Raw genomic sequence first — 26,692 nt, forward strand, 5'->3', positions numbered from 1 at the left:
TCATAGTGTTTTCTTATGCATAGACTGCTTAAAAAGGCTTGCCATCACCTACCACTGAAAGATAGCCTATAGAAGTGGTTCCCAAACTTATTTGGGCTGCCGCCCCCTTTCCAGAAAAAATATTACTCAGTGCCCCCTGGAAAGGAGGACATGGCTTAGAGGGGAGGGCGGGGCTGAGCCTCTCCCCTAGTCCAAGATGCAGGGCTGGGAGGGGGAGGGGTGGGCGGGGCCACAAATGGGTAGCCAGGACTGGGATGGGTGGAGTTACGAGGGGATGGGCAGGGCTGAGCTTCTATCCCTGTCCTGAGGCGCCTGCCAGGACACAGGAGGCAGGGCTAGAGGAGGGGGCGGGGCCTCTTCCCAAGTGCTTGATGGGGCTGAACCTCTATACCCCACCCTCGTGGTCTAACAAGTGCCTCAGGGGAGGTATACAGAGGCTCAGCACTGTCTTGCGCTCTTGGGAAGAAGCCACGCCCACTCTTCTAGCTCCACCTCCTGTGTGTCCTAAGTCACCTCAGGTGCTCAGCCCTGTCTCCGGCACTTGGGAAGAGGCCCCGCCCCTCCCCTGGCCCTGCCCCCATCTCCTAATAGGTGCCATCACCGCCCCCCTGGATCGCTGCAGCGCCCACCAGGGGGCAGTAGCGCCTACTTTGGGAATCACTGGTCTATAGTAACTGTATCCTTGGGGATACCCATCCTGGTTCTAACTAGGCCTAACACTGCTTAGCTTACAAAAACAGGTCTGGGGCCTCTATCCATACTGCTATATAATAATCAAGTGGCGGAAATGCACAGTGGCCAGGAGGATGGGCAATGGATTAGTGGCAGGTGGAGCTCTCCTCACCTTCACTGCAGGTGTGGCTGGATCACTCTCAGAAGCATCAACCATGTTCTCATCCAGAGAGTTCAGGCTGGAAAAGAGAAAGCCGCTCAGCTTATGAGGGGGTTCTTGCTGTCCCTTCTTGCAGCAACCAAGAATGTTGAGAAGAGACTTGCAGGAAGGGGCCATTGTTTTGCAGCAGGGCTGGGCAACCGGGACAAGTACAGGGGACAGTTTTCTGTCCTTGGGACCCTTCAGGGGCCTCACTGATGGCCACAAAAGAACTCAGGAGTGTATTTTTGGAATTGAAATGAGCCATTTGTAGGTTAGGTGGTATAGTGAGACCCTTCATTCTATTAAAAATGTAAATTGCTGTCTCTTCACCACCACCATAATAGTTTTGGATAGAAAGAGGGGAGTCTGGGGATTCTGCAGGGGTTGAAATCCGGAAAACTAGCCTTTGAAAGCCAAAGCCACGTTTTATCCCCCTCTGCCCTCAAAATTGAAAATATTGCAGTGGGTGAGTGGAAAATTTAGTTATTTATCAACCATTCTCACACCCACTATGCGGACGTAACCTCCCAGAGGCTGGAAGTACTGCATGTGATATACAGCCTCTGTAAAGAAAACCAATTACTGTAGCTTAATGAGATCTTTGCAGGAGGGTAAGCTGAAAGATGGGACACATCGCTGTACCTGGCCACTTCAAAGCTGGGGTTTTCCTCAAAGCCCAGGTCCATTATCGGGTCCAAGGTAAAACCGAGCACAGGATTAGCCCTGCAGAAGAACAACCCACAGTTGAGAGTCATGGATACAACAAATTCAATCCATCAGTCCATATTGTACCACAGAATGGCATTACAGTGTTCCCTCACTAATGTGCCAGGATCACTCACAATAAATGAAAATCCGCAAAGTAGGGACACATTTATTCTATGTGTGGAGGAGAGCAAACCACAGACCCCTTACTACAATGCAGTCTGTACTTTATTTTAGCAGTTACAATATACAGAAGAAGAATGGAGGCTAAATAACCCTTTTTTATTTCCAACCCTTCCCTCCCCTTCCCTGCTTTCCCTTTATCTCTCCCTTTCCCCCCTTCCAAATCCCTTTGCACACCACAAAAACCCATGAAACAGCAAAAATACCACGATAAATGTGTACATTAATATTAATTGAAAACCCGCAAAACAGCGAGAGAGCAAAAAGTGAACCACAAAGTAGCGAGGGAACACTGTACTCAATATGAGAACCCAAACACCATAGCATTTTAATGTATGCCACAGATGTGGGGCCTATGCCTCTTTTGTTGTAATTTCTAACACAGTGTACTATTTGCAGCAACTACCCTCTGACTGTTGTGGGTCACCTTTAGCCAAGATAGCTTGTACCTTAGTTTGCTCTCCCACATATAGGGGAACTTGGAGTATCGAGGAAACATTAAACTGTGCTCCCCTACACAGTTTAACATTTCCTTGATACTCAAAGTAAAAGTCTAAATACTTCATGGGATCTGGACCATATCCTCTCAACGGCATTTTCTTTATTGCCATTTCCTAGTGTCTCCACTCTTGCCATCTCCAACTATTTCCAGATTTGCCTAAAGATGGTGGTCAGAATCCTATTGGAGATTTATGTCAAAGTAATTATGCTACACATGTGGAGTAACTTTTTTAGATAATGCTAATGGTGGCAGAAGCGGGTTTCAGCATCTGAAACTGTTGCAGATGCACAATAATGCCCCCAGCATAGTGTAGAAATGTGCATTGCCCATCGTGCAATAAATGGCACCTACCATTTCTCATTTGCTGCAGTACAGTGGTATTCAATTACAAATTATGTAGTACTAACTTAGTACAACTCTGCCAATGGATATTTATTCTGCACTGAGATACTGTAGGTTCTAGCTGCTATGTGAACTTCCATTACCCCATAAGTTCAGCACAGAACCAGTTGAACAGATAGTTTTTTGACACAAAGTCAGCCAGGCAAAGTAGACAAGCATCTGCCTCATCTTCCTCCAAGAATCAGAGCTGGAAGGGGTCACAAAAGACACCCAGTCCTCCACAAGGCAATACAGTAGAAACCTCCCCACTCCCTCATTTCTAAATGGCAATCATTCCTTCCTGCCTACTCCCCAAATCATACCCTTCCTTGTTGTACTGGTTGGTACCAGGGATAGCAGGTCCCTGCTGCATAGGAGTTGCTGAGAATGTGGAAGCCACCTTCAGAGATTTGAGTGATTTCAGCTTCCTTGTATAACTGCAAAAATCAAAGAAAAAGTGAGGGTGGGTATGAGAATGATGCAGAATACACCAGAGAAAGTGCTCTCTTCCTATGAGAATGCCACTGAGTTGAAAGCATCCTGCAAGTGGACTTCCTTGTACAGCAGTGGTTGCCACATGATGCTTTTTCAGCATGGGAGAGTTTGCGGGAATTAACAGAAAGGAAGGAGCACTGGAAAAGGTATGTAAAATTCCTTTCAATATAAAACAGCAAATTTGAACAAAGGCAAATGAGGCTTTTGTACCTTTTCTTCATGCCAATTACTGTCAGGATCATGATGAGGAAAAGAAGAAGCACACACCCAGCCAGTCCTGCAATGACACCAAGCAGCATGTTGTCCCGGCTGGGTTCAGTCACGTCCACGGGACCCTGGAATAGACAAATATGTTGCTGCAAGTTATTAGTATCTGTATGATGTTTAGGTTATGCCATAGTCATCATTAAGATGTGAGATAGTCCCCGCTTGGCTAGATCTCATTGCTCTTTGCAAAGAAGAACCAAAGTTTAGACAACTTATTTTTCAGGAATAAGCACTTAGACAAGTTAATTTCTGAACTACAACTCCCAGAATATCTCACCCAGCATGGGCAGTAGCCATACTGTCTGGGGAATTCTGAAATGTGTAGTCCAAAAATAAACTTTTATGAGTTCTGGGCAGAACACTGCTGTTCTTTATGAGACATATGTCTTGTCTCAAAAATTGCCTGTGTCCCAATAGCTAAGAAACGATGTGCAGCCAGAGGTTGTTGCATTGCAACTCCCAGCATTCATTACCACTGGCTATGTTGTGTGGGACGGCTAGAACTGTTGGAGAGTCATAGATCTTACCCATGTGAGCTTTGAGTAGCACTCTCCCACTTTCTCTCAGAGAGACTCCTAGAGGTGTTTCTTTGAGTTTAGAGATACTAAAAGGACACATGTACTTACAATGAGTAACAGGCCCATGCCCAGCAGCTGTTTCAATTGCTCAGGGCTGTTCTGGATGAACCTGGAATAAAGAGTGTTAAGGTATTTTTCAGAAAGAGTTTGATAGACCCCCTTCTGTTGAAAATATAGTTGTTTAAAAGGACAAGAAAAGCCTGAAGTTTTACCTTTTATATTATCTATCATAGCTATTATTTCAAAGCTACATTTGGCTAAAACAGAGGGGTTATGTTAGATGAGGTTTGCAGATTTCATTTGTCTCACCCCAATCTCTTGCTTCTCTCAATTTGCCACTCCCGCCTATTCTGTCATACAAAAAGTCTGCAAGATGATGTTGTTCAATCCGACCTTCAGCAGTGTAGAAACTGTTGTATGTCAGTACCTTCTGACATACAACTATCCATCCTGCTGTGTTCTGCTATTTCCTCCCTCTGTCCATGCTTTATGTACTTTTTGCCTGATATCACTGAAATCTGTCACTTACTTGGTTACAAGTTCATCCCCTAGAGCTGTGCCATTCTTGTAGATGAAATAGGCCTCCATCACAGTTTTCCCTGAAGCTCTAAAGGACATGAGATAACGGCATGTCAGATGAAAATGTTGGAGGAAAGAGGGGAGTTATTAGCATGAAAGCCTCCCTTGAACCTTGACTGATGAAGAATGTGTCTTCCAGGCAATGACTTGACCACCCAAGTGGTCACTTTTATCTGCAAAGACATTCACATCCCAACGAATCAGCATGGCAGAACCACTAACATCATCTGCCATGCTGTGATTGCCTACTAACATTATCTAGATACCAGCTTTCATGTCTTTTATCTCTTCTTTACTTTTCAAGCAGGTTCCCTATCAGCAGTGTAAAACATTGCTGATACTAGTGCTACATGGCTTGGAAAATTTACCTTTTTTTGGAATACAAATCTAGGAATTCCACAAGTAATTGTGGTCATTAGGTATGTGCGATCCAGAAAAAAATGGTTCTAAACTCTGTTCAAAAGTAGGGGGTGCCGGCACTTTGTTTCTAAAGTCATTTCTGAATTTTGAAGGCAAAAAGTTTGAAACTTTTCAAAACTTCTGAATATTCATAATTACTTCGTTAATGGCAGATGTGCATACGGAATAGGGAAAAACAGCACTGATGGGAGGAACTTTAGGGGATTCTCCTGCCCTCATTTTTTGAGCTATCCTGATGAAACTTGCTACAGTAGTAGAACACATTTACCACTTCAGAATGTTTCACTTATCCTCAGAGTTTTGGCAAATTTTCATATTTTTTATATAAAAAAACATTGTTTAATAATTACAGAAATCTGTTCCTGGTTTGAAAGTGTTATTTCCTGTTTCATTGGGTTGTCTTTACTTTGAAAGTTATTGTTCTACTTCAGAAACTTTGTTTTTGTGGGTGAAACTCTGTTAAATTGGCGGAGACTCAACAAAGGAAAATGTGCTATTTATAGAACAATGTCCCTTGTGCAAAGACAACGTTTTGGCAGTGTGATAAAGTTTTGCCATGTTTTTGGGACAGAACCAATTAGGAAATGACATTTATCAACCAGGAACAGAAATCATAGCACAACATCAAACCACTCCTGACAGATGCCCATCAGCCTCAGAATAAGGAACTCTATTCCTGGTTTGAAAGTGTTATTTCCAGCACTCTCTTTATTTACACAGAGAGGGGTCTGGGAATGATGGGAGACACACTGCTTTAGCGCAGCTGGTGTCCAAACACACACAACAGGCTGAAGGCTTGAACCCAGAGAAAGAGATACAGTACTTTGCCAGGCAGGCACAGGCAGGGCTTGTGGCCAAACGTTGCTGTACTCCCCAAAATGGAGGGAGAGAACAACCGCCTATTTATACAGAAGAAGGAAGATGCAGTACTACTTTGCCAGGCAAGCAGCACATGGCTTGTGTGTGGCCTAGCCAGGCCACTGGCAGAGCAAAAAAACTGCATCAGATTTTTAAAACAAAACAACCCCCCCCCCCAAAAAAATCCCTCCTTGCACTTTTGTCTCCCAAAATAAATGCCTTCTCTTTTTTTCACTTCTTTCTTCTTTCTTTTTTGCAAAGGCTCCCTCCTCTCTAACCCAGCAGCAGCAAAAAAATAAAAAATAAAAATAAAAAACCACCCTCGTTCCTTCCCCGGCCAGAATTAGGCTCAAAGGCATGCAGGAGGGGTTTTAAGCAGGACATCCAAACCCCCTCCCCTTACACAAATTTCAGCACTGATTGGGCAAAGAGGCAAGCTGAGGCTAGTTTGCTCCTCCCTGCAAACAAAGTTTGGTTGCATTAAAAACACTTTCTCATATATCCGAGGTACTTCCGAGCCCATTCAATCAATGGGTTCAAACGCTTCGAATTTGAAAGTTAATTTCGAGACACCAAATCACGTCAGAACCCCGTTAGGCACCCAAAAAAGATCCGATTTAATTCCGAGTTATGATAATTCCGAAGATATCGCACATGCCTAGTGGCCCTGGTGGCTCTGCTGCTGTGATGGCTGTGATTACTGTCAGAAATAAAATGGTGAGGGAGGAACTGAGCACCCAAGCAAGGATGAATATATTAGATGTATGTGCACACAATCTCAGAATGCAGGAGGAGCAGGGATACAGATGGAATGCCTCCCATTAAATATACCTGCCTGAGAACTCAGGTGGGCACAGCTCATCTGTGCCTGGTCTGATACAGGAGGAGGTCTACCAAGGTGACACCATGAGTACTGCATTTGATGACACCAACCCACTGACCAGGGTGCCACATCCTCCACTCTTTTCCACTTCCCATTTCCTGTCACCAACCCTGTTGTCATGGTCACCTTTCTCACCTGAAGTTTGATGATGCCTCTTTGATTGCTGATATGTAGACTGCTGAGTTGGTTGCTGTACGCAGAGCTCTGGAAGCAACACAGGAAAAGAGACAACTTATCAACAGATTCTAGCCCAAATAACCCACAAGATACAGGCTGCATGCTGGAGGTTATCCCAAAAACAACTCTACTGCCAACACATGCTCCTTTCTTCTGTAGCATATAGGTCACTCCTCACTCTCAGACAAAGAGATGACAGTGAGAATCTCTCTGTAGGTGTGATAAAGATAGATAAGAGAGGAAATGGGAACCAGTGGTGCAGGAAATGGGCATGGGAGGAAGCTACTTTTAGCCTCTAACCTTTAGGAAACTGACTCTACCTCCTAAGGGAACAAAACTGAGATAGTAAATTCTGGAGAGATTTGTACAACAATATGGTCAAGACCATCTGTGTTGCACAGGGAAGGAGGGTCAGAATATATTGCTCTAAACAGACTCAACTTGATGTAACAGAATGCATTCCCTACCTTTCCATGTAATCCTTTCAGAAAATATCCACCCAGCGTGTTTAAGAGCATGTTGACTTTGTATCTAGAAAATCATCCCTACTTCACCCAACATGAAGACTGAAAAAAAGACAAGTGTATGTGGATGAATGTGGTTTTTTAAAAAAAAAACATTGCAGTGGACTTGACTCGGGTCTTCTCAAAGTAACTCCACCAAAATCATTGGGACATTTACTGATTCTCTCCATTGAGCATACTTTAAATATGCCCAGATGATAATCAGTACTCTCGGAGGTCTCTCATTGCTAGAGTTGTCATAAGTCAGAGATAACAATTAAAAACAAATAATGCACATGACTGTGTCCATTTCAGAGCGCCACAGTTGACTGGCTTACTAAGAATGACAAAGTTGGAAGGGGTAACAAAGGCCATCTAGTTCAACTCCCAACCACACAGGAATACGCAAATACAGCATTGCTGAAAGATGTCTCACCAATGTCTACTTAAAGGCTTCCATTAGAATTATAATCAGGAGGCATGTAGTGGGTAGTCTAGGCTTATTGATTTCCTTAATACAAAATATCTATAGAGATTAAAACAGTTCTTTTTTGGACTACAATTTCCAGAATACTGGTTGTGGATTCTGAGAGCAGTCGTCCATGCTCTGCCTCTCTATGCATTTCACCACTCCATCTGTAGCAGTTATTTCCTTCCTGGCCCAGATCAGCCCACTGAAAGAGAAGGAAAGGATACCATACATTTCAATCGCATTTGAGTTATCTTGCACTTCCTTCAAGGTTGCTGAAAATTCTAGCTTGACACGGTAGGTCTGGTCCACAGTGAAAATCTGGAAAGGAGGCATAATAGTTCTCAGAATTAAGTCATAATAAATGTTTGCATTGTGGAAAGAAACTAGCCAGACAAGAAAACAGTCGTACATCAAGTGATTCTGAGGAATTTAGTGGAGGAATCCCATGATCTTTGGCTTCCACGGTCACCTGGTATCGCCCTTTCAGTGAACCGTCAAGGTTGCTTGCAACTCTGAAGGAAAAGAGGCATTAGTGTCATATGGACTCTGTATCAACATAAAGCAGGCCTCATCCTCACTTTGGAGTATTCTTACATGTGTGGATTTACTGCCTCACTTCAACTGGGAAGTAGGTTATGGGGAGATATGATAAATCATATGCTCATTTTAGACTCTGTATTGGAGTACTGAAGTATGTTAGTTCAACTGTTGGAAGCTACCCAACAATCACAGCAACAACATAATGGGTGTGTAAGGCCCCATAGTTCTGTGGAAAGTATTGCAGGTTTATCCATCCTGTCCTCTCTGATCACTTATTGCAGTGGTTCTCAACCTGTGGGTCTCCAGGTGTCTTGGCCTACAACTCCCAGCAATCCCAACAAGTTTACCAGCTGTTAGGATTTCTGGGAGTTGAAGACCAAAACATCTGGGGACCCATGGTTTGAGAACCACTGACTTATGGGAATTGGCTGGAAAACAAGTTTGGGAGTCAGAGGAGAAATCCCAATGGACTATGGACCAGAGGTTCCCTATTCTTCATATCGAGTAAGTATTAGGATTGCATAGGCTGTGACTTACATTTTATGCTGTGACCCTTGAATCTCTAACCCCAATTTTAAAAAAATACCTTCCATATTCCCACATTTTTAAAGGCAAAACAGGGTTAAATGGGCCCAGTTGGGAATATCAACTATTCTTCTACAACCAGAAACAGAAAAAATATCCTTTGGAAAGTGAGTAGAAGCAACTTCTGCCTGCTTAACAAAGTGGTCCCCAAACTTTGGCCCTCCAAGCGTTTTGGACTTTAGCACCCAGAAGTCCCAGGCAGCTTGGCCACTGGCCAGGTATTCTGGGTGCTGAAGTCCAAAATGTCTAGAAGCCCAAAAACTGAGATCCACTGGTCTAAAATACCACTTCTGTTTTCAACAAGTGCACTGGAAGTGGAACAGCTCAAGGTTCCAGAGGGCCCAAAATAACCCTTGAAGCAGGCCCACCCTAGCATGAAACATGTGGGGTATGTGTGCCCTCTTTAGTTTAAAGGTGGTCTTCACAAGACAGTCACAGACAATCAAACTCCTTAATTACTGGATGCTTCCAGCGTAGAAGTCTTCTTCCACTGTTGTCTGAACTTTGAAAAGATTTTCATAGTCCCGCTCAAGTCCAGTGTCTGAGATGAAAACTACTCTGGAGAGTTTAAAGGAGATCACACTGTTCACACCTGAATCATCATCCTTAGCCTGGAAGAAGAAAGGAAACTATTCATGTTTGTCCATACATTTGTGAAATTCTCTCCCCACCCTGCTTCTGAGAAGCAACTGCCATTTTTGAACACTGGTGGTTTGTCAAATGAATACATGCACACATACACACACAAACACTGCACTATCTTACCATGACCACAGCCACTTGGAAGCCCACTGGATAATCTGGGATTGCCACTGCAACGAAACACCAGACAAACAAGAGATGAGTGTATGCCAAAATGTGGAGTGTGGTGACACTATTATCTATAGGACCAACTTCAAACACTAGGCTATCTGGCTATGTTCAAATAATGGTTCTCTGGATGGGCATTTAGTAGCTCTGACTAAGGAATGTTGGACAGAAATCTAATGATATCTTTACTTTGCAATGAAAAGGCAGAACTATGATATGTATCATGAAAGGGAATATACCTTTCTGATCTGAGGAACATTCTGAGAACTGCAATGAGTTAGGATTTATTAAATATGTACTTGGATGCATCTGTCTGTCTCAGATCCCAAAGAAACTGGCCTCTACCATTGAACAAAAGGAGTACTGTAGTTGAAATGGAAAAGACAAACTACAGAATCCTTGAAGCAAAATTAAATATTACTACCCCTGCCTATCCATCAAAGTGCAGTATGGCACACCCTGACAACTGTGATTCTCTTGTGCGCATTACTCTCACCAAAGGTGCCAGTGCTATTCAGGAATACTGGTGGGTTGTCATTCACATCAACAATGAGAATCTTCAGGGTCTCTAGGGAGAAAAAAATAAGAGATTTAATTCATTGCCAGAGTTCTTCAGGCCTTCCCTGTAGCCCCACAATCACAGCACACCTATGCTCCCAATGCATAGGGCTAGTACTTGGAAAAGTTGGCTTCCTCAGCCACAACTCCTAGAATTTACCAGCTACTGTAGCCATTAATTATGCTGGTAGGGAGTTCTGAGATGATGATGACAATGATGATGATGATCTTTATTTACATCTCGCCTTTCTCCCCATAGGGACTCAATGCAGCTAACAATCACACAATCTAATAAAAAATTTAAATAGAACGAATACAAAAAAATAAAAATAAAAATCACATATTAGTGCATGGATATGCAATTAAAATACAATTAGAATGCAATAAATAAAATTACAATTATATTTAAAGTTCACAATTCCCCCAAAATCCCACCCACAACCTCCCCCTCATCAGTAGCATGCCCCTCATCCTCCCCCAAATACCTGGCAGTAGAGATATGTCTTGACCTGCCTCGCAAAAGGCAAACAGGGATGGGGTCATCTTGGTCTCTTTTGAGAGGGAGTCACAAAGTCTGGGAACAGCCACTCACCAAGTGCACTTGAGCAGGTGGTGGGACAGAGAGAAGGCCCTCCCTAAATGATCGTAAATTTCTAACAGGATCGTAAAGAAAGATGTAGTTCTTCAAATAACCTGGGCCTTAGTCGCATAGGTTTAAATCTGAAATAATATTCTACAGTGGGATAACAGTGCTCTGCCTATCAGCATAATTCACACTCTCAGCCAATGGCACAGGCACGTGTCCTCCAGCGTTAGCCAAAAGGAATTGTGTGTGGCTCTTTTGGTGACTGCAGTGAGGGAAACACTGTTTCAAAGAGATAAGGAGCCAGCAGCTGTGTAGATGCTGGGAACAGAACCGCAATGGCTGCATTCCTTTTAGTCAGCTTTCTGGGTTAGTGAAACTAGTAGAGCAGCACAGCCATACAGATAAGAAAATAAGACCATCACACTCAGACTGATGTGGCCACTTCAAATACCACAAAGTTTGTATGGAGATTTAAGGCAGAGCAATTTGGGTGGTTAGAATGGATGAGCTAAACCTTTCATTTATGTCCTAAATCATCTTCTTAGCCATTGAGTTTTGGTTGATGGGTCTCCATAACAAGAGCCACTTTTTCTGGGAGAAAAACAGCAGCAGATTAATAATTTGTAGAATAGAGAAAAGAGAGATGAGGAATGTTCACTTCCTCCTTCTATACTGATCTTCATGTATTTCTCCACTTATCCTTACATTATAGATAATCAGCTCAACACAGCACGAGCTATGAAACTGTTACACCTAGCCACACCCTCATCTCAACTGTAGCAACAACTGTTTTGGTCAACTATGTTCCCAAGGGATTTTTTTTCTGTATTAGGAGCGACTTGAGAAACTGAAAGTTGCTTTTGGTGTGAGAGAATTGGCTGTCTGCAAGGATATTGCCCATGGGATGCCTAGATGTTTTACCATTCTGTAGGAGGTTTCTCTCAAGCTGGACCTGACAAACAGGAGCCCACCCCACTCCCAGGATTTGAACCACCAACCTTTCAGTCAGCAGTCCTTCTGGCACAAGAGTTTAACCCATTGCGCCACCAGGGGCTCCTGTTTCCCGGGGATAAGGGTATGGAAAGCTTGATAGGCTTAATTTATCCTACTTATTGATCTCAGCAATTTTTCTCTGCAATTTACATTGCCATTCAACTGGAATGCATGGCACCATCAATAAGCATGACTCCCTCAAGCACAGCCTGCTAGGACAGAAAGTATGTGCTAACAGGAGAGATATAGTAGGAAAGAGGGAAGACTATAAATCTCAATAGTCAGAGGAAGTATAAGACCAAGTGTACATTTAGTTACTTTACCATTTTTACTGTAGGGGTCTCCCATCTCCGTGAATTCATCCTTGACACGCAGGGAAAGTTCTACAAGATCACAGACCTCATAGTCTATTTCTGTACTATTCACAAGAAGTGAGCCATTTGACTCCAAGCGGAACCACTTTTGGCATACGTTGCCTGCACTGGCTGAGCCCTTGAAGCATATGACAGCTAACTCCTGGAACAGCAGTGAGTGGTTGGTGTCCACATCAGTGGCCTCTAGTACAGCTACAACTTCATTCAGAGTGGCATTTTCCAACACTTCAATGCTTTGTGGGGGAGATGGCACCAAGGATGGGGACTCATCATTGACATCCAGCACATTCACTATCACCACAGCAGTGTCGACATCAACATGCCCCCCAAAGTCTGAGTTTTCAGCCTGCACAGTCAGATTGAAGAACTTTGGCTGCATCCGGTCATAGTCAAACTCAACGCCTGGGCCTAAACGCAAATTTCCCTGGCACGAGCCAAATGTTTGGCAAATGGAGTTGATGAGAAAATTGTTTGAACCAACACTGCTTTCCACAATGAGGAAGGAGATACGGTTGTTAATATCTGTTTGATCAGCATCTGTGGCCTCCACACTTCCCACAAAGACACCTGGGAATGATGGACAGTTAATTAGAATAAACAGGATCTCAATTGTATTGAACTCCCTCCCCACCCCCAAGATCATATAAAAGAGTGAAGCCTTTATTTTATTTTATTTTGGTTTCTCTTGAAAGAGAATATCTGAAAGCAAGAAATATAGTCATAGGACAGTTACGTCCTACTTTTACCACCTCTTTTTGTTCCAAAACTTCAAAACATTCTGCTACTTCAGCGTGACATTCTGGGCTTAATTCAGTGTACAGGTCATAATCTTAAGTAAGCTATGCCCAACGTATAGAAAAAAAGCATTCATGTCCCCATATTAATCATTTTATTCCTTAATATGTGAGGCACAAGATCAGAACAGATTTCTGTTGTGAAGCAATGGTTGCTTACCTGTAACCAGGTTTCTTCGAGTGGTGATCTGTGAAATTAGCACATGTGGTAGTAATTGCCCCCAGCAATGCTCTCGGAACCTTAAAACAGCTGTTTGAAGTACTTTGGCTACAGCCCCGCCCATCTTCCCCAGAAGGCATATATGCAGAGGTGGGGATGTAGCTTCAGTTCCCCGCCGCCGAAAGCGGCTAGAGAAAAAAGTCATGATGATCAGCGGGGAGGATGGGTGGGGATGTGATAATTTCACAGATCACCACTCGAAGAAACCTGGTTACAGGTAAGCAACCATTGCTTCTTCTTCGTGGTGTCTGGTGAAATAAGCACATGTGGTAGACTAGCAAGCTACTCACCATGGTCTGTGGGCGTCATGACAGTGCTGATCCAAGAACAGCTCTGCCAAATGCTGCTTGCTTCCTGGAGAGCAGATCCACTTTGTAATGGGCCACAAAGGTGAGTGGCATGGCCCATGTGGCTGCTCTACACACTTCGTGGAGCGGTATGCCACGGCTGTATGCTGTGGAAGTCGCCACCGCTCTAGTAGAGTGTCCTTTGATGACAAATGGAGGCTGCTGATGAGCTAGCTCATATGCTAGCCGAATGGTGGCCACAATCCATCCTGATAACCTCTGGGAGAAAACAGGTAGACCTTTTGATTGAGAAGCATACTTCAGGAAAAGTCTGGGTGAAGCTCTGAACTCTTTAGTCCTTTCCACATAATATACAAGTGCCCTCCTGGCATCCAGTAGATGCAGAGAGTGTTTGAGTGGAGTGGAAGGGTTCTGAAAAAATGAGGGTATCACAATATCCTCAGTCAGATGGAATGCAGAGACTACTTTAGGAAGGAATGAGATATCAGTGCGCATGATAACCTTGTCAGCATGGAATCTCATATAAGGATGATCTACTCTCAATGCACAAAGCTCGCTTGCTCTTCGAGCTGTGGTAATAGCTAGCAGAAATGCCACTTTCCATGAGAGATATGAGAGATCCACCTGGGCCAATGGCTCAAAGGGTGGTTTCTGTAATGCAGAGAGAACCAATTGAAGGCTCCATGCCTTCCCATAGGAGGTGTTACTGGAGGTCGCATGTTTCTGTACCCCTGCAGAAACCGTTGTATAAGAGGGTCTTGGAAACAAGACTGGCGTCCTGTTTCTTTCCAATTTGCTGAGATTGCTGCTAAGTAACACTTGAGGGATGACAAATGTAAGCCTCGAGTTGCTAGTGATGCAAGAAATTCCAACACTATTGATGTTGGAGCTGTCAACGGTTCTGTCTTGTCGCCAGACAAAGTCAGTAAACTTTTTCCATTTGTAAGCGTATGATCGCTTTGTTGATGGTTTATGTGCTGCATCCAATATGTCTCTCACTGCTTGAGACAATGGTCAGGATGAATCCTCCATGCCGTGAGTCTGAGACATGCGATGTCTGGGTGGCGGAGGCGTCCCTGGTCTGCTGTGAGCAAGTCCGGGCGAAGTGGAAGGGGAAGATACTGCCCTTGCGACATCAAGGAGAGCAAACCAGGGCTGCCTGGGCCACCACGGCGTGAGGAGTATGCAGTTGGCTCTGTCGTGATACAGTTTTGATACTACTCTGTTGAGAAGGGGTATCGGTGGAAACACGTACAGAAGTGGACCCGACCAGTGGAACATGAAGGCATCTCCCAGGCACCCTCGTGTCTGGTCTTCCTGCCGTCTGGCACAGAACAGATCGCATTTTGCATTGTGTGGTGCTGCAAACAGATCTATCAGGGGACTGCCCCACCTCTGGAAAAGAGAAGTCGCTTCGGCAGGATGAAGGGACCACTCGTGAGTCGAGTCTTGTTCCCTGTTCAATGTATCTGCGATACTGTTGTCTTCTCCCGGAACATGCACAGCTATCAAATGGGTGTGGTTGGCTAAGCACCAATGCCATATGTCCATGGTCCTCTTTAGGAGGGAGCGTGATTTTGTGCCTCCTTGTTTGTTGATATACCACGCTACCGTGGTATTGTCGGTGCATAGTTGGACTACCTTGCCGTGGCACCAGTCCTGAAATGCATGGAGGCTCCGCTGTACTGCCATGAGCTCGAGGAGATTGATATGATGTTGGGCCTCCTGCTGTGTCCATTTGCCTTTGACCATAAGGGAGCCGGAATGTGCACCCCATCCATACAGGGATGCATCCGTTGTCAGAGTCACTGTTGCTTGTGGCTGCTAAAATGGAACACCCACGCACACATTGTCCCGGGACAACCACCAGTGTAGGGACTGGCTGACATAAGCCGGAACAGGGAGACGGATGTTTTGGCTTTGGGTCAGCGGGTCGAAGACACGCAACAACCACATCTGAAGAGGTCTCATTCTGAGCCCTGCATAAGGTGTTACTACTGTTGTGGATGCTAGATGTCCCAAGGCTGACTGGACATCCCTGGCTCGTGGCAATGGACCTTGCAGGAGGGTAAGTAGTGCTGCGCGAAGAGATTGAAACCGATCGTCCGGGAGATATGCTCTGCCAGTGGTAGAGTCTATGTCTGCTCCGATAACTATATACGGGTAGACAGTTATCCCTTGAAGGCGGAGATGTGCCGCTACCACAGCCATGACTTTGGTAAAAACCCGTGGAGCAGTTGATATCCCAAAGGGGAGCACCTGGAAGCAAAAAGCCTTTTGTGCCACCATAAAAGCAAGATACCTGTGGTGCTGAGGTGCAATCGCGACATGGAAGTACGCATCCTTAAGGTCTATGGATGCAAACCATGCTCCATCTGGCAGCAGAGGCAAAATGGTTGACAGTGTCACCATTCGAAATTTTTTAGGGTTGATATAGTTATTCAATCCTCTGAGGTCTAACACTGGCCTCTGGCCTCCATCCTTTTTAGGAACTAAAAAGTATCTCGAAAAGAAAGCTTGTGAAAACATTGATGGATGGAGTTGAACGATTGCTCCCTTGTCTAACAAGGTGCGAATTTCCTCCTGTAAAACTTTAGATGGTGGCATAGCTTTTATACAGCCTGTATGCGGCTGCTGGAAAAACTCAATAGAGTAACCAGAACTTATAATCTGTAATACCCACTTATCAGTGGTGATCGCTCTCCATGCGGGAGCAAATTGCGCCAAACGATCTCCAAACTTGACAAAAGGTGAGGGATAGGGTAGGGAAAGAAACCAAAGTCTTGCTAAAAACGTTGCTTTCCCCTTGGTTGGGATTTGTTCTTACCCTGTCCTCTGGACCGGGATGTTGAGGTTTGTTTGGTGGATGTGGATGCCGTTGCCTGAGGCAAAGGTCTTGTTGGTGCCTCGTATGGTTTACGATTATAAGATGTGGACGTATAAGATTTCCCCCGGTATCTAGATGTTGATTGGGTAGGAAATCCATACTTGTTTGCAGCTTGACGCACCTCCTGTGCGCTCTTGAGCTGTGTGTCAGTTTCAGGGTTGAATAGTCCCTTATCATGGACTGGAAGGTCTTCTGCCAAGACCTTGCCCTCTTCTGACAAGGTTGAAGTTCTCAACCATGCATGTCTATGTATCACTGTAGCTGCTGCGAACATCCTGCCTGCTGCCTCTGCAGAGTGCTTTGCCATCTCTTTTTGGGCTTTAGCTAACGCCACTCCTTCCTGTTGTACTATCTTAGCCAAGGTCTGTTTGTCCTGTGGCAAACTTTCCAATTGTGGGGCTATCTTTTTCCACAGATAGTCTTGATAAGCTGCCATGTAGGTGCCATAGTGGGCCATACGTGTGGATATGCCTGCTCCAAGATGGACCTTTTTACCGACAGCTTCTAGTTTCCTTCCCTCCTTATCAGTTGGTGTGATATGTGTTCTAGCTGAACGTTTGTTCTGCATCATGTTGACCACAACCGAGTTGGGTTTTGGAGGTTTCGAAACCCAGGGAGCTGTTGCAAGGTCCACTTTATATAGAGCATCACATTTTCGTGGTATTGCCCCAACCAGAGTCGGAGCAATATCAGGAGTGGTGGCCAATTGCAGTAAATAGGGAACTGCTGGGAGAGCTGAGGCTGTCTTTGCTGATGGCTGCTGCTCATCTGTCGGAAACAAGTGACAATCAACTGTCTTTTCAGTTTTTGGAACAGGTAGATTCAGGGCTCTATGAAGCCTTGACATTAGAGCAACAAACCCAGCCATCTCTGATGGTACTGGTTGGTCCAGTGCCAAATCAACCTCATCTTCTGCTTCAGAATGGTGAGAGATATCAGATTCTGAGCCTGACGGAGACTGAGGGTTTTCAGGTGGCAATGAAGGCACAGGATTAACAATAGGCTGAACTGCAGCCTGAACTGATTGTTGCTGTTGCATAGGTACCAATGGCAGCTGCGGTGGCTGCTGGTCCTGAACTAATATAGGCCCAAAAAAATAGGCACAACCGCCTGGTGGTCTATGAATATAATCAGATCTGGCTGGTATTGAAGTGTTGGGCTGCACTATAGCAGCAGCATACCTTTGCCTGTGTGGAGGCGATGGGAAGGCTGGTGCACTATGAGGCATAGGGCTGAGGTACCTTAAAGACCCAGACGGTAAGTCTGGAGACATTACAAGTCTCCCATCCCTGGGAGTGAGCATAGAGTAGACAGGGGCTGCAGAAGCAGACGTGCTACATGCTCCAATAGCCTCTTGAGAGAAGGAAGGGCTCGCCATAGGCTGAGCTGCATCTCCTCGCACCCCAGTTGTCTCTACCGCACAAGCGGGAGGTGGGGGCTGGTCCTGGGCGCCTGCCTCCGGTGGGTGGGCTGTCTCCGCCAAGGGGAGCAGGGCTAAACCCGTGACCGGGGCCTGTAGCAGAGGCACGGTGTTTGAAGCCGCACTGCCTCTGAAGTCTTCCAAAGGCTGCAGAAGCCTCAAGCCAACCGGCGTTTGGACCGCTGTGCTCCATGGCGTAGACCTCGGAGGAGGCGTGGCCTGCACGCAGGGAGTGGAGCGCCCTGGAAGCATGGCCGCGCTGCGAGTTTCTGAAGCGGAACGCTTCTTCTTCTTCTTTTGAGCCTCTCCTCCATCTCCCAGAGCCTTTGAAGGCATGGGAGTAGCTGGAGGGTTAGACCTGGCCCTCTTTGGAAGGGGAGAGGCCTCCTTGGAAGGGGTAAGTGGACGCTGCTGCCCTTTAAATTTCTGTGGCGTTTGGGAGCCAGCTAGGGAAGGAGGGGGAAACAAAGCCCGCTCATAAAGAATGGCTTTTAACCTCATTTCTCTATTCTTCCTTGCTTGTGGTGTTAAAGCCAAACAAGCAGAGCAAGTTTTTGCAGCATGAGCCTCTCCCAGGCAGGAAAGACACTGATTGTGTCCATCAGAATCTGGCATTTTAGAGCCACAAGAAACACACTTTTTAAACCCAGGGGTAGACATACCAATGCCGAAGTCAGACAGTCCAGGGTCAGAAATCCAGAATAGCGAAAAATCCAATTTGAAGCCAAAGTACTTGTAAGAATCGTCAAAATACAGTCCAAGTCAATGAAACTTGAAATCACAGTCAGAGAGGTTCCCAAAGAGCTGCTCTAAGACGGCGGAAAAAAAAGGAACTGAAGCTACATCCCCACCTCTGCATATATGCCTTCTGGGGAAGATGGGCGGGGCTGTAGCCAAAGTACTTCAAACAGCTGTTTTAAGGTTCCGAGAGCATTGCTGGGGGCAATTACTACCACCTGTGCTTATTTCACCAGACACCACGAAGAAGAACCTTAAATCACAACTTCGGATAAGTGTGAAAGGGAACCTTTATAGGAGTGACCTCTTTATCCTGGAACTCTCTTCCTACTAAGATTTTTCCCAAAAGAGGACTTGTTACTTTTATAAAGACCTGTAAGATGCTGTTATTCTAGAAGGCTTTATCTAATGCTATCTAGATTATTGTCTGTTTTGAGCTGTTATTGCGTTGTCATTATTTAGTTCTGTGGGTTGGGTTCTTTTCTTTTTAAGACACAACAGACATAGCTATCTCCCATTATGCTTCCGTCCCCAATACATCCTAGTTTCCTTGAAATCTAAAGTAATAATTAGGAGAGCACAGTACCTGACAATCCTTCTTGGACAGAGAACTCGTAAAATGAACTGTTGAATCTGGGTGCATTGTCATTTACATCCTAGAAAAAAAGAAGAACTGTTTGCAGAACAATGTTTTGTCCAACTGTTCATATCCAAGAGCCTGTGGTAAATGCCAGCAGGATAGGTGAATGATGGGAAGGTTGTGGCATTCTAAAGATAGGCGGTATAGAGTTTGAGACCCCAAAATTATGGATAACCTAGTGCCACAAAAAGGGGGGATGCCATGTCTAGGGTCAGGATTAGTTCAAGATATTTTTCTGCTCAAGGTGGAGTAGTTGACACTTTACCATATCTCAAATCAAGGCACATAGTTCTTAACGTCAACCAAATCATTGGGGCAATAAACCAGAATTTCCCACAAGTGTCTCTCCCCCTTCCTATCTGTGTGTTTTGCACATTTTCCCATAATTATTACCATCTAGGCCAGAATCCTGTTATGCTTAACACTGGTAAAATGCCAATAAGTAAGCAGTTGCACTTTCACAGAGTTTGTGTCAGGCTGACATCTTATTCAAAGCTGTGCATGGCCTGTGACATGCCATAAACTATTATGTGAGCATTTGGGCTGCCTGGGAGGTTCTGCAAGTGCAATTTTTAGCAGTAGCTGAGGACTTGGATCAATTATTGTACAAGGTGATGGTGGATGGCCAGCTGTTGGACATTTGCTTGTGTAATGCAGTCAGCTGCAGTATAGTTATACTGGTGATATATTGCCTTTGTCAGCTGAACAGGGCTAAGACCTCTGTTTCAGCCCAAGTATCTCGTTTAAGCAACCCTTTCCCAGGCAGCTCTTGTAAGCTTTCCCCAACATCTTGATGTAGGCCACCATTACCTCTACTAGGAAAGTGACATTGACAGTGGTGTTCAATTGAGGGATACCCAAATCATGGACAAGTATCGTCACCACCACCTTGCCATTGAGCTCCAGAGGAATGGCCTCTCGGTCGAAAGGCCCTTTGCTTTTCAGGACCCCTGTGTCTGGGTTAATAGTGAAATTGCTGCTGAATTCGCCTGGCAGAATCTCAAACTGCAAACGGCTATTATTCGTGTCTGGGTCATCCTTGTCAGTAGCCTGGGAAGAGAAGTGAAAGACTTGTTAGCAGATTGCTTCCTTGAGCTCCTAAATTCTTCTGTCTTGGAAAGAGATCATCTGAAGCTTAGTGAAGAAAAAGCATATTTTGGTCTCTTAAGGACAGAAACATAGATTATACATAGGTGGTTTCTGAATGCTGCCATGAGTTCTCAATTGCATGGATGGACCCCCCCCCCTTCCCCCAGCTATGGATGCTAGGATGAAAATGGTTATTGAGGCAAGGATTGCTGAACAGTACAATGGGCCCTTAGTATCCAGTGGGTTTGATTCCAGTACCTTCCATGGTTGCTCGAGCCCCTTATATAAAATGGCAAAATCGTGGTTTGCTTTTTGGACTCTTTTCCAATATTATCAAGCTGTGGATGGTTAAATCCATGGATACAGAATCCATGAACATAGAAGATCAACTGTACGTAACCACAGAGGAAGCAAAGAAGTGCAGAGATAATCCAAACCCTCCTTTTCCCTGTTCCACCAGGTATGACCAAGGCATTTTCTCACTCCTTGTAACTTATTGGCATGGAAAAGGGTTCATCCAAAACCCACCCCTGACCATGATATACTGATATGAATTCTCAGGAGCTTAGAGCATCATATCACATCAGAGATACTACATTCTCTTCTTCCAAGTGGAATGCGATGTTTTTGCCTTACCTGGATCTCAACAATGATATTGTCCTGACCCTCATTGACAATGACATTATAGGAGCCTGTAACAACTGGAGCATTGTTGTTGATATCAATCACTGAGATCTCCAGCTGTGTGGTGCCAGTCAAGTTGCCCCCATCTGTTGCTTGCAGGGTGGCATAATAGACAGAGCGTATTCCCCAGTCCAGTTTACTGCCATTTGCCACTAGGATCGTCCCACTGATTTCATTCACCGTGAAAGTGGACAAACTGCATAACAGAAACACAGATGGAGTCTTAGGCTTCACATATGTGTTGTCCCAAGCTCTAAATGGAGTGAACTGAAAATCCCATCATGTTGATCATGTGGGCTGAGTAACTGGAGTTTAGTCCAACATATCTGGAGGATAACAGATTGAGGGAAAATTCTCTTATGACAATCCCCTCCCGGCAAAAGAGGGCCTACACCAGGGGTCCTCAAACTTTTGAAGCAGAGGGCCGGTCCACAATCCTTCAGACTGTTGAGGGGCCAAATTATCATTTGGAAAAAAAACCGAACAAATTCCTATGCACACTGCACATGTCTTATTTTTTGTAGTGCAAAACAGCAACAAGAACAATGAAAGAACAATACAATATTTAAAAATGAAAACAATTTTAACCAACATAAAGCTATCAGGATTTCAATGGAAAATGTGGGCCTGCTTCTGGCCAATGAGATAGTCAAGTGAATTAGGATTGTTGTTGTTGTGGGCCTTCAAGTCATTTCAGACTTTGGCCAAGCCTAAGTCTAAAATTAATTATTTATTTACTGCATTTATTTACTACATTTATATCCCACCCTTCTTACCCTGAAGGGGACTCAGAGCAGCTGTATGTACATACAATATATTATATTATTATCATAGCACAATATTAGCATTATATATTACTATATTGAACTATACCACTATATTGTAATATTATATGTAATATATAACATATAATTAATATTATTATATGGTATTATTATTAGTATTATATTGTGTAACATAATATTATTTTCAATATTATATGTATATACAATATATTATATTATTAAAACTGATATAAAATATTATAAAACTGAGGGCGGGGGCCAGGTAAATGACCTTGGAGGGCCGCATCCGGCCCCCGGGCCTTAGTTTGGGGACCCCTGGCCTACACCATTACCCTCCTCCTGCTCTTACAGCAAGTGGAGATACATACATGCTTTCCGGCAACAATTGATAGGTGATTTCTCCATAGAGTCCACTGTCTGGATCAGTGGCCTGTAGAGAGAGAGAAATCCAATCACACTCAATGTTCATTTGCATAGTTAATTCTGAGAAGGTTCTGCAGCTTCTATAAAAATACTGCAAATTTTACTATTTTGGACTACAATGCCCAGAATCCTCCAGGCAGCAGTAAATTGTTAGTTGTGAGATTCTAGGAGCTGCAGTCCCAAGCTGTAACTTTTCTGAGCTCTGCTTTGAGGTATAGAGGAAGCCCATGATGAATGCTCCAAAATGTGGTCTTAAAGCATCTGCCCCTATGATCCCACCCCCCAAAAAGCTCTTTATCTCCACCTCGATGTCCACTCCTGGCCCAAAGGGAGCTATGGAGTTTTCTTTCTTACTGTGATGTTTGAAGAAACAACAGTGCCTGGTGGGCTCTCCTCCAGCACAGAAAGCTTGTAGTCACTCTTCTTGAACTCAGGTCTGTGGTCATTGATGTCAGCAAGATGGATGGTGACGGTGGCAAAAGAGCAGCAATCAGTTGCCTTTCCAGTGTCATTTGCAACTATCTGCCAGGATCAGAAGGATTAACCAAATCATTAAGCTGCACCCTAAGCACATTCACCCATGTACATCAACAGAGCAGAAATGCTTCCAGGCTGGACCTTTATTAACATTACGATGCTTCTCCTGCTGTCCTACCCAAGTGAGGATACAAGACCAGCCAGAAACATTGTCATCCTCTGGAGTGCAGATTTCATCTTTTCAGACTGCAGGGCAATTGAGGATCCTTTTCCTCAGCAGTAACCACATTTGGGTGCTTTGGTTTGACATGAGATTGGTCTCATTGTGCTCAGAAAAGGGACTATCAAACTACAACTCCAGAATCCCCCACTCAGAATTCCATAGGCTGCAGACAAGGCAGTTAAAATGGATTTGTTGTCCTAGAACTTGTAGTGTAATTGTTGCTAAATACACTGTTGCCATACAGTCTAGCAGGAGAAGTCTGGCCATTCAGACTTATCCCTCCCTGCTCCTTGGCTGTAGTGATTGCTGATTTTGTTTAGCTGCCTTCTCCAGCCCTGACATCCACAGCCGGTCTGCTGGCCTCCTCAGAGAAATTGGGAAGAACATGGAGGCAAGCGGGCTAGTTGCCAACAACTGACAACCATGGATGTGGGTGGGAAAGAGTCCATCAGAAAGAGCCTATCTTAAAAGAAACACTGACCCCCCCCCCCCCCCTCAGCCAGTCTACTGGGTTCCCCAGAGGAGCTGGAGAGGAAAGCAGGCTGACTGCAGACAGCCATGGGAGTATGCAAGAGTCCATCAGGGAGAGCCTACCATAAAAGAATTACTGAACCTCTGAAGTCTTCCCAACTAGAAAGGGTAGTGCTGTCAATGCCATTTTCCTGCCAAGGCTTTCAAAAATGGAGATAGAGTACACAAAGATACCATTTTGACCTGAGTATGCTGACTCCTTTCTTGAGCGGGTCAATCTTTTGGCATACATTTTTGACTTATACATAAATGCGATTTTCGCATTCTTTGAATGCAATTTTCCTGCTTCTTGGCAGGGGGTTGGACTGGATGGCCCATGAGGTCTCTTCCAACTCTATGATTCTATGAATACATGCACTGGTTTTCCTGCACAGAAAAAGCGTCTATCTTTTTGTTTTTCTCACCTCCACAGTCATAGTTGGTTTCTTCTCATAATCCACAAGACCTGGTTGCCTGACTAGAACCTGCACAACACCTTCATTCACAATCTTCTGTGGTGACACTGAAAAAGCCAAAGCATCCGGACCCTGCAAGTACAGCTGGAAGGTGCCATTGGAACCCTGGTTGGAGAAAAAGGCAGTGGGATACTAAAGCAGGCAGCTTTTAACATAGTTAGTGAGCCAGAAGGAATGACCTCATACCACCCAGGAGAACGAAGACTCCGTGTGCGGTTTTTAAAGCTCAGGATCTCCCTCTGTTTTATTAATTGTTTGCTTGTTTGTTTGGTCTGCAAGCTTTGGAAATGGCAGACAGGTGACTCCACCGCACACCTTCTGTTTGCTTCCTTTGTGTTTGCACTGCATTTTAATCATAACTCTTAATTTGTAAAGTAAGGTCTCAAGCTCCTATCAAAAGAATATCTGAAATGTTCTTAGATCAGAGCTTCCCTGACTGTGTGTCGCAACACATTACTGTGTTAATTGCATTGTGTAAGAGTGTTGCATAAACATAAGGAGAAATGACAAAAATCTTGGAAATGCATGTTATTATCTTACAAATCATATATTTTTAAAAATATAAGTGAAAGGTTTTTATGAAATATGCTTTGTCCCCATACATTTTTATTACAATTTCTGAATGTGTCCGTATCTCTTCTAAGGGGTCGGTTTAACCTCCGATTTGCTAATAAAACTGAATTACTATGCTACAAAATGATGAATGTCTAAAAAACATGAAATGTTTGTAATTCTTAGATCAACCCCTAAATTAAGGGTAGGGATCATGGACCTTTACTGCAAATCCCATTAGCCTTGGTCAGTGGAGAACAATGGAGCAATGGAGAATAATTCCCACCATGGTCCTAAATCAATATACAAATGCACCAGAGATACTTTAATTAAGTTTTAGGTGAGCAATCAGAAAAAGTAATGAAGACCAGGTGGAACAAAGAAGTTCCAGGTGGCAAAACAAGTTAAGGTGACAGAATGCTCTCTGGACCATTAGTAAAGGAAACTGCTAATATCTATCCTAGCATTTAATATGAATGTCCTGATTTGACAATAACGCAAGAGCTTAAGAATAAGGTCCCTATAGGATACTCGAAGAAGTAAGTAAATGAGCAACTGATAAATCCAAAGGCATGCTTTAAAATGTAATGAGAATACATAGAAAATTGAGTCTGGGGCTGTTACCAACAAATTTTGCAGTAAATCTTGCATCAATTATTCTTTTTATCTTTTACATAACTACATTATAATATGTGTGTTTATAGAATTTTTGCAATGTTTGTGTTTTTTGACTGTACTGTGACTTGCCTTGAGCCACAAGGAGAGGTGGGTATTATTATTATTATTATTATTATTATTATTATTATTCCAAAACTGCAATTTCTTGTAATTCTGCCTTGGCATTCACCCCATCCATAGGACGTTCAACTATGATGATGATGGTGATGATGTTTATTATTATTTAGGTAAAGGTAAAGTTTACCGTTGACATTAAGTCTACTTGTGTCTGACTCTGGGTGTTAGTGCTCATCTCCATTTCTAAGCCGAAGAGCTGGCATTGTCCATAGACACCTCCAAGATCATGTAGCTGGCATGACTCGATGGAGCGCCGCTACCTTTCCACCAGAGTAGTACCTATTGATCTACTCACATTTGCATGCTGTGGAACAACTAGGTTGGCAGAAGCTGGGGTTAACAACGGGAGCTCACCCTGCTCCCTGGATTCAAACCGCCAACCTTTCGGTCAGCAAGTTCAGCAGCTCAGTAGTTTAACCCACTGTGCCACCAGGGGCTCCTATTGTTATTTATACCCTGCTTTTTCTCCTTACAACAGAGACTTAAAGAGGCTTACAATAAAACCAATGCAATACCATTTAAAACCTCACCTCCTGCTCACCTTGTCAGGATCATAGGCTGCGATGTTGAGATCAGCCACTGGTGTTCTGGCAGAGGCATGCTCCTCAATATCTCCAGTGAAGTTGTCCTCCGGGGACCCTGTGAAGTTGCAAGCAGGGTAATCTGCACACCAGTAGAACTGAGGTGTATTGTCATTAATGTCTGTGACTCCGATGGTGACAATGGTGCTGACTTGTGCCACCTGGTGGTAAATGTTGAGGTTTCTTTCTCGAGCCTGAATGTTGGAGCAAGAGAGACAAATGAAGGCCTTGTGCAAGAGTGTGTGCCTGTGAGTAGGGGAGGCTCCCGCTTACCAGGATTAGCCTGCTACTCACCACAACCTGGAGCTGCACCTCCTCGCCTGGAACACCCTCTCGGTCCAGGTTGCCACTCACAGAAATGACCCCTGTGGTATTGCTGATAGTAAACAAGCTAGTTGTATCTAGAAAAGAGGGAGAAGAGGAAAATATGTCCTGAGCCATATAAGAACAGACAGCAGATTTCCTAAGAAGGAGAGGAAGTCAAAAATGTAACATTCCCATCTCCCAAATGATTCCTATTAACTGCTTTCCCTTTGGATTTCAGAAAAAAAGAAGCTCCTTCAAAGCAACCTTCCTAATGCCACCTCAAAGTTTTCAAATGGGGCTTCTGTCCTTTCTTCCTTCCTTCCTCCCTTCCTCAAGACTGGGTCTGAGGCAGAAAGAGGGTTCAAGGGCCAGCTGCAAGGCACAGTATAGTGCAAGAAGGCAAATGGCTCTGATGGCAGTGGGAGAGAAATCTGCCTGGTACTTTCAGCATGCTTTCCAAG

General features: G+C 44.3%; 1 protein-coding gene across 4 annotated transcripts in view; it reads right to left on the reverse strand.

The window, feature by feature from the left end:
- Positions 1-26,692, reverse strand: part of cdhr2 (cadherin related family member 2) — a 52,845-nt gene that overhangs the window by 2,743 nt on the left and 23,410 nt on the right. For all 4 annotated transcript variants that reach the window (XM_062970201.1, XM_008121323.3, XM_008121325.3 and 1 more), the window contains 21 exons: positions 26,220-26,326; positions 25,886-26,119; positions 23,947-24,102; positions 22,666-22,833; positions 22,257-22,318; positions 21,056-21,299; positions 20,141-20,380; positions 19,277-19,346; positions 12,273-12,890; positions 10,309-10,380; positions 9,768-9,814; positions 9,462-9,613; positions 8,287-8,389; positions 8,107-8,195; positions 6,861-6,929; positions 4,515-4,592; positions 4,034-4,094; positions 3,351-3,475; positions 2,969-3,082; positions 1,517-1,597; positions 845-911 (listed from right to left, as the gene is read on the reverse strand). In XM_062970201.1, the coding sequence (XP_062826271.1) occupies positions 845-911; positions 1,517-1,597; positions 2,969-3,082; positions 3,351-3,475; positions 4,034-4,094; positions 4,515-4,592; positions 6,861-6,929; positions 8,107-8,195; positions 8,287-8,389; positions 9,462-9,613; positions 9,768-9,814; positions 10,309-10,380; positions 12,273-12,890; positions 19,277-19,346; positions 20,141-20,380; positions 21,056-21,299; positions 22,257-22,318; positions 22,666-22,833; positions 23,947-24,102; positions 25,886-26,119; positions 26,220-26,326 (2,957 nt within the window). The remainder of the gene's footprint in view (positions 1-844; positions 912-1,516; positions 1,598-2,968; positions 3,083-3,350; positions 3,476-4,033; positions 4,095-4,514; positions 4,593-6,860; positions 6,930-8,106; positions 8,196-8,286; positions 8,390-9,461; positions 9,614-9,767; positions 9,815-10,308; positions 10,381-12,272; positions 12,891-19,276; positions 19,347-20,140; positions 20,381-21,055; positions 21,300-22,256; positions 22,319-22,665; positions 22,834-23,946; positions 24,103-25,885; positions 26,120-26,219; positions 26,327-26,692) is intronic.

This window comes from Anolis carolinensis, chromosome 2, assembly GCF_035594765.1.
Source record: "Anolis carolinensis isolate JA03-04 chromosome 2, rAnoCar3.1.pri, whole genome shotgun sequence".
In the NCBI taxonomy this organism is placed as follows: domain Eukaryota; kingdom Metazoa; phylum Chordata; class Lepidosauria; order Squamata; family Dactyloidae; genus Anolis; species Anolis carolinensis.